This window comes from Chiloscyllium plagiosum, chromosome 19 (assembly GCF_004010195.1).
Source record: "Chiloscyllium plagiosum isolate BGI_BamShark_2017 chromosome 19, ASM401019v2, whole genome shotgun sequence".
Taxonomy (NCBI): Eukaryota; Metazoa; Chordata; class Chondrichthyes; order Orectolobiformes; family Hemiscylliidae; genus Chiloscyllium; species Chiloscyllium plagiosum.
The window spans coordinates 56,979,054-56,987,534 of record NC_057728.1 but is presented as its reverse complement, the minus strand read 5'-3'; the positions used below and the strand labels follow the sequence as shown (position 1 = coordinate 56,987,534).

General features: G+C 40.8%; 1 protein-coding gene across 1 annotated transcript in view; it reads right to left on the bottom strand.

Annotated features, from left to right (window-relative positions):
* The window catches only part of ppm1h (protein phosphatase, Mg2+/Mn2+ dependent, 1H), a 59,500-nt gene extending 52,156 nt beyond the window's left edge, over positions 1-7,344 (bottom strand). Inside the window, exon 1 of the mRNA XM_043709973.1 lies at positions 7,109-7,344. Coding sequence (XP_043565908.1) covers positions 7,109-7,315 — 207 coding nt within the window. The 5' untranslated portion in view covers positions 7,316-7,344. The remainder of the gene's footprint in view (positions 1-7,108) is intronic.
* Between the last annotated feature and the right edge of the window lie 1,137 nt (positions 7,345-8,481).

Below are 8,481 nucleotides of genomic sequence, written 5' to 3'. Positions count from 1 at the left end.
GTCGATTCTCCTGTTCCCTGGATGCTGCCTGACCTGCTGCGCTTTTCCAGCAACACATTTTCAGCTCTGATCTCCAGCATCTGCAGACCTCACTTTCTCCTCAATTACTAGGGGACACAAGTTTCAAGTGCCGGGGATAGTGGGGGGTGTATTATAGCATTGGGGGTGGGGGCAAAGAGTTTTAAAGAGATATTACCAAGGGTGGTGAGTGCCTGGAATGCACTGACAGAAGTGGGGTGGAAACAGACACAAAAGCAACATTCTAGAAGCATCTGTACAAATACATGTGAGTGAAGACAGTTTTAGTATGGAAGGACAAAATGTGGTGGCACAGGCTTGGAGGGCTGAAGGGTCTTTTCCTGTGCAGTATTATTCTTTGTACATTCGACCAGGTCCATCAAGCCTCCACGTGGTCCTGCACACAGTTCAAGGAGCACTCTTTGTAGAACCCTGACACTGCTCCTGAGCACATGAATTCCTCCCCAGTGAGAAGTCTTTACAGCTAGTCAAATCAGCCCATTGACCATGCTCTCTAGCTGCAAGGAGGGTTTACATAGACAAAGATTCTGAAATAACTCCAGAGAGGCCAGTTTTCCCTCACCAATTTATCCTTTATTTAGATGTGATGAGTCCTTGACACTGAACCAACTACCTCGGAGCCAACTCTCAGAATGAACAGGATGTCTGACACTCCTGTTCTTATCTTTCAGCCACTGCTCCCTGATTGGACCAGATTAACAGCCCCAATCAGAGAACTCATATTTTATGCAGTCCAGCGGGCTAACATTGTAACGATCACAACAGCTTCCCGATGCCTATCCCTTGGGGCAGCACTGGTGCAGGATTGGTTTCTAAAAACCTCACCTCCACATTCCATCCCTACAGCATTTTTCATCCCCAAGAAGACCTTGTTTCTTCTCAGTCTCACCAAGTGCATCAGAAGGGCAGAATAATTTCAGCACTTCTATTTTGATACTGCAAACATCCTGGTCTCTCAGGCTTCATAAGAGGATGTGGCTGGAGGTTCACTGCCAGGTCTCTGCAAATATCCATCTTTGGTGGCGTCCAGCAGTGTCTTATGATCTCAGAATTAAAGAACCATATGAATTCAGGGATCACTGATTTCTAGGTTGCGAGCAATGCCCTTCTCCATTAGTTAACACAATACACACGGCAGTATTATTTTTGCTCAAGTTCTGGATCGCTGGTTTTCAGGTCATTTGCACAGCCTTCTGCTTACTCCGAACTTGATGCACATGATTTGTTGTAATGTATTTGCTTAACCACAAGTCAATGGGAAAGAACAGATTTATACCCAATACTCCCTTGGGTCACTTGTGGCAAGAAAACCACACTGACCTCTACTCTCTCATTTAACTCAAGCATGCTCTAATCTCAAGCTATGCAACTTCATGTGTGCCTTTTATTCACTATCCACAATCTCATGTTTTATGCTAGTTATTAAGTAATCGTTACAAGGTGTTCTCATTTCACAAGCCATCAATAAAGACTGGTTACTCTCTTGGGAGGATACCAAGGCAGTAATTTGAAGAAAGATGGTCATAGTGTTAAGGGCTTGGATGGGGCAGAATTTGTTAAGTGTGTACAAGAAAGGTTTTTAATTCAAGAAATGGATTCAACTAGAAAAGGACCTTCTGTTGGAAAATAAGGTAGGATAAGTCTCTGAGGTGTTAGGGAAGCATTTTGAGGCAAGTTTTGATATAGTTATGGAAAAGGATAGATCAAAAAGTTAATGTTTTAAATGAGAGTAAGGTCAATTTTGGTGGTATTAGACAGGAACTTTCAAAAGTTGATTGGGGCAGGCTATTCACAGGTAAAGGCAAGATTGCAAAGTAGGAGTCCTTTAAAAATGAGATAACGAGAGTTCAGAGACAATATGTTCCTGTTAGTATAAAGGGCAAGGCTGGTAGGTTTAGGGAATGCTGGAAGACCAGAGCAATTGAGGCTCTGGTCAAGAAAATGAAGGAGTCATATGTCAGGTATAGACAGCTGGAATTGAGTGAATCCCTCGAAGAGTATAATGATAGAAGGAGTATACTTAAGAGAAAATTAGAATGGCAAATGGGGATATAAAATAGCTTTGGCAAATAGAGTTAAGGAGAATCCATTACCTTCTTGATCTATCATTTTCCATAGCTATGCTAAACCTAATAGAATTATGATCATTTTCCCCAAAGTGCTCCCCTGACACCTCAGTCACTTGCCCTGCCTTATTTTCCAACAGAAGGTCAAGTATTGCTCCTTTTCTATTTGGTATGTCTCTCAGTACATTAAAGGCAAAAGAATAACGAGGGAAAAAATAGAGTCCCTTAAAGATCATCGTGGCCATCCGTGTATGGAACCACAACAGATGGGTGAGACACTAAACAAATATTTTGCATCAGTATTTACTGTGGAAGAGGTCATGGAAGCTTGGGGATTTGGTGAAATTAAAAAATGATGTCTTGAAAAGAGTTCATCATACAGAAGAGGTGGTGTTGGAAGTTTTCAAATGCTGAAGGAAGATAAATCACTGATCAGCTGTTTCCCAGAACTTTGTGGGAAGCTACAAAAGTGATTGCTGGGCCATTTGCTGAAATATTTATATTATCGACAACCATGGGTGATGTGCCAGAAGACTGGAGGTTGGCTGATGTGGTGCCATTATTTAAGAAAGACTGAAAGGAATAGCCAAGAAACCATAGACCGGTAAGCCTTATGTCAGTGGTGGGTAAGTTGTTAGATGGGATTCTGAGGGATTGAATTTACATGCATTTGGAAAGGCAAGGACTAAAAAGTGCATGTGGGGCAACTTCCTTTACACAGAGAGTGGTTCATGTGTGGAATGAACTGCAGATGGAAGTGGTGATGCAGGTACAGTTCCATTAAAAAGACATTTAGATAAGTGCATGAACAGGAAAGGTTTGGAGAGATATGGGCCAAACACAGGCAAATGGGTATTGTTTATTTTGGGAGCATGGGCGGCATTGACTAATTGGACCAAAGAGTCCATTTCCATGCTGTATGACTCTATGACTGATTAGGGATAGTCAACATGGTTTTGTGCATTGGGAAATTATTGTGAGTAGGAAATTGTGTCTCAATAATTTGACTGAGTTGTTTGAAGAGGTGATGAGGAAGACTGATGAAGATAGAGTGGTAGATGTTGTCTATATGGACTTAAACACAGCATTCGACAAGGTTCCACATGACAGGGTGAAGAGCCAAAATCTTTTTCTGAGTGTTGGAGAGTCCAAAACTAGAAGGCACAGGTTTAAGGTGAGAGTAAAAAGATTTAAAAAGGGACCTGAGGGGCAACTTTTCAAGCAGCTGGTGTCATTGTATAGAATTAGCTGCCAGAGGAAGTGACGGAGATGGGTACAATTACCAATATTTTAAAAGTATCTGGATAGGTATATGAACAGAGGGAAAGGCACGAATACTGGCAAATGGGACTTGATCAGATTAGGATGTCTGGTCAGCGAGGACGAGTTGGACTAAAGAGTCTGTTTCTATGCTGTATGACTCTATGACTCTTAAGAACCAGCAATTATTTACCCCTAGTTCCCGGCAAATGTTTATCGCTTCGTCAAGGTCACAGTAATGGATTGTTTGGTCATTAGCACATTGCAGTTTTTGGGAGCTTGCAAGGAACAAAGGAGCTGCCAACTTTTCTGCAATAGTGAATACACTTTGAAGCATTTAATTGGCTTGTGACTGCTCTGGGATATGTTGTGCTGGTGAAGGCTGTTTAACAAATACAGTTCTGACTTTTCCTTCTCATGGGTTAAAGGAAAGTCCCAGTCAACATAAATAGAAACCAGAATTAAGAAGAAGTATGAAATTAAAATCGAGAACATACACCAATGCTGACTGAAACCAAGTCCAGATGATAGTAAAATACACAGGGGACCAAAGATAACCACAATAATGAAAGCCAACACTTGCAGGTTCATTTTTCTGATTTTACATCCAAGCTCATAGTGTATGTAATAGAAATTCAGGGTGCAATCGACATTCTTTTGACCATTAACCCTGCATATCATGTGTATAGGTTTCTGCTGTGTGTTGGCAATGAGCCAAGGATTCAGAGTCAGAAAAAAGTCAACCATTGTATGATAAAGTGAAGAAGCAACAAGATCAACTTTCAAATCGTACAAAGACCCAAAACAACAGGGAAAGTGAAGGAAAAAGAAAACAAAATAAATTAGTGATGAAAAGAATTAAGATGTAGAGAATTATAGTTGTCATTCAGTGTCCTCTCAGGTCTTTAACACTCATTCAGCAATGTAATTGGAATATTGGTCATGCTGATACAGGCATTTCTATTAATAGAAGATCTTCTTGATTTAAAATGAGCAATCACATGTAGAATGGACTGAACAAAATTGATTTGTGGAAAAAAACAACCGGGATCATTTGAGGAATGAAACAATGAGTGGAATCTGAAGTCCTTAAAAAAATGAACCATGGTGGTCCTGACAACCTTTACTTCTGTAATTATCTTTTGACTTAGGTTTAGCGAGGTTGGGTTATGAAAACACTTAACAGGGTCACAGAAGAAAAGCAAATTAAATGTGTTCTCTTCATTTTCAGAATTATATGCACATTAGAACAGTTCCAGGAATTTAACAAATAGTGACTGAAACAGCAAGTGTTTCATCAAGAATGTGCATAAATCAAGTGTCTTTAAATCTACTGAAAAATGCATCTTAGCATTTGAGAAAAGCACAAGAAACAAAAATCAATTCAAAAGCAATTTTTAAAAATATATATTCATTAAAGAATGAGTGCATTTCTCTAAGCCCAGAAGGCAATTAAGAGCCAACCACACTGATGTTGGCTTGGAGCCACATATAGGCCAGACCAGCTAAAGATGCCCGGTTTTCCTTCCCTAAACGACATTGGTGAACCAAGTGGGCTTTTACAACAACGGACACTGGCTATGAGGTTGGCATTAGATTTTCTTGAATTCAAATATCACCATCTACCATGGTAGACAGGATTTGAACCCATGTCCCCAGAACTTTAGCATGGATTTCTGGATTACTAGTCCAGTGATATTATCACTGTGCCACTGCCTCCCCTCAAAATATTGTGGATGCTGGAAATCGGAAATAAAAGCCTGATGTATAAAAGGACAAAGTACTAAAGGATTTGGAAAGGCAAGGACTGATTAGAGATAGTCAACGTGGCTTTGTGCGTGGGAAATCATATCTCAAAAACTTGATTGAGTTTTTTGAAGAAGTAACAAAGAGGATTGATGAGGGCAGAGTGGTCGACGTGATCTATATTGGCTTCAGTAAGGCGTTTGACAAGGTTCCCCATGGGAGACTGGTTAGCAAGGTTAGATCTCATGGAATATAGGGGGAACGTGCCATTTAGATACAGAACTAGCCCAAAGTAGAAGACAGAGGGTGGTGGTGGAGGGTTGTATTTCAGACTGGAGGCCTGTGACCAGTGGAGTGCCACAAGGATTGGTGCTGGGTCCATTACTTTCATCATTTATATAAATGATTTGGATGTGAGCATAAGAGAAACAGTTATAAAGTTTGCAGGTGACACCAAAATTGGAAGTGTAGCGGATAGCAAAGAATGTTATCTCAAATTACAAATCAGATGGGCCAATGGACTGAGAAGTGGCAGATGGAGTTTAGTTTAGATAAATGTGAGGTGCTGCATTTTGGGAAAGCAAATCTTACTAGGACTAATACACTTAATGATAAGGTCCTAAGGAGTGTTGCTGAATAAAGAGACCTTGGAGTGCAGGTTCATAGCTCCTGGAAAGTAGAGTCTCAGGTAGATAGGATAGTAAGGAAGGCGTTTGGTATGCTTTCCTTTATTGGTCAGAATACGGAGTACAGGAGTTGGAAGGTCATGTTGCACCTGTACAGGACATTGGTTCGGCCACTGTTGGAATATTACTTGCAATTCTGGTCTCCTTCCGATTGGAAAGAGGTTGTGAAACGTGAAAGGGTTCAGAAAAGATTTACAAGGATGTTGCCAGGGTTGGAGGATTTGAGCTATAGGGAGAGGTTGAATATGTTAGGGCTGTTTTCCCTGAAGCGTCACAGGCAGAATGACTGACCTTATAGAGGTTTATAAAATCATGAGCAGCAAGGATAGGATAAGTAGACCTTTAGAATTACCCAAACCTTTTCCCTGGGGTGGAGGAGTTCAGAACTAGAGGGCATAGGTTTAGGGTGAGAGGGGAAAGATATAAAAGAGACCTGAAGGGCAATTTTTCATGCAAAGGGTGATACGTGTTTGTAATGAGCTGCCAGAGGAAGTGGAGGAAACTAGTACAATTGTAACATTTAAAAGGCATCTGGATGGGTATACAAATAGGAAGGGTTTGGAGGAATATGGACCAGGTGCTGGCAGGTGGGACTAGATGGTGTTGGGATATCTGGTTGGCATCGACAAGTTGGACCGAAGGGTCTGTTTTTGTGCTGTACATCTCTGTGACTCTATGACTGTAAGAACATGGGTTTATGCAGAGTCTTAAAATGGAGGGAATTCCAGAGAGTAAGGACTACATGCCTGAAATCTTGGCTACCAATGACGGGGGCTGGAGAGAGGCTGTTAGCAATGCGCAGAATTCTCCATGGAACATTAAGAGTTTGTTTAAATTCCTAAGGGTTCAAAAGCACAGAATCAGAGATGTTTCTATTTGTGCAGAAGATCAAAATTGGGGCCATAGATATAAAAGACACAGTTACCAATGCACAGAAACACAGAACAAACCTTTTTTTCCCTGATAGTGGCTTAAATGTGGGACTCACTGCTATAAGGCACAAGTGAGGTAAATAGCACAAATTGATTTCAAGGGATTTTAAGCAGGCACATGAAACAAAGTATATAGAGTGTGTGGGCTAGACAAAGATGTTCACAAGGGGATCTGTGTGGAGCATAAAATACTGGCATAGACCTGTGGACCAAATGGCCTCTTTCTGCAGTGCAGGCTCTAGCAATCTACATGTAACACAGTAACGCATACTGTAATTTAATTTATATTACTGGGCACAATTGATCATTCCATGAAAGCTGCAAGAATTGTATTTCACTGACCCAGCATCCATTGAACGTAGAATGAAGATTCACTTACTGAATTGTCTTTAAGCTGTAACCCCTCCCCGTTTGGTAATGACGATCTCCTTTTGAGTGTGGAATTCTTACTTGGTGTGATAGGTGCGCTTGATTTTTTCTTCACAGTCACCACTTCACAGGAACCCTGGTCTTCATTGTGCGTGCTTTTTCCTGCATTGATCACCCTGCAAGCCACCAAAAATATTTCAGGAAAATAACCGTGCATGAGGGAATGCAGGCATCTTACATGGCATAATCATTAACCTTTACCCCACCAACCTACTGTATTGCACCATTTCTCCACAAAAGATGTCAAACATACAATAATTTTATTCATTAGGTGCAAGCAGAATCTATTGTTAAAGTAATAATGAAATTTAATTTGCAATAATGAAATGGCTTGTGGTAAAATGGAGAGAAATTAGAAAGAACTTGCAATTATATTGCACCTTTTGCAATCTCAGGATGTCCCAGGCAATGAATTTCTGATGTTCTGTTGGCAAACACTGCAGGCAATCTGCACACACTAAAGAACAGTGCCCCTACATTTGGGCCGGGTTCAAGTCCCACTTGCTCCATAGATGTAATACATCTCTATGTTCCTATACCTATCCAAGATACTAAGAGACTGTCTTGCTCTTTTTCAAATATTAGGAGGGAACCATGAACAGCCAACTGAGCAGGCAGATAGAATCTTCACTTAATGGCTCATCTGAAAGACGGGATCTTCAAAAATCGAATATATCCTCACTGTGATCACCTTAAAGAACATGCCCACGTATTGAGAATCAAGCTTGAATATAATATTTTCTCATGTTGCAAATATGCTATTAATGAGCTTCTGACAGTAGAAACACTCAGAAACACATAATATCTTTCCATTTGATAGTAGAGATGGAAGGAGGGAAACACACAGCTGTCAGGAAAAGAAAGCTCCTGGACTCTCTCGCTATCAGGCAGTTGGTTCGCCGCAATGGGGCTGGTATCATGACCTGGGACAAGCAAATCATCGGTTGCCAAGTATCAGCAGCCAATTAGAAGCTGGCATCACAAATGGAGTAACTTTCTCACACACACCCTCCCCCATATTCCAAGGATGGAGGTCGCCCATGAAGAAAGTCAGTGTTGTTTGAGGGACATGGCTGTGTTCTGGTCTGACATCATTCTGTCCACATAAGTTCCCTTTCTGCCTGCGGGTCCAGAGGATTCTATCCCGAATTGCAATGCTTTACTACAAGAAAGGAGGGACTTAAGGAGACTATACAGTTAAAAAAAACAAGAGATAGAAAATAAAAGAAACCTCTAATATGGGAAATCAGAAAGATCCAAAGAAAACGTTGATAATGTAAACAGAAATAATCCACTCTATGCAAGGAAGAGAATCTTAAAACT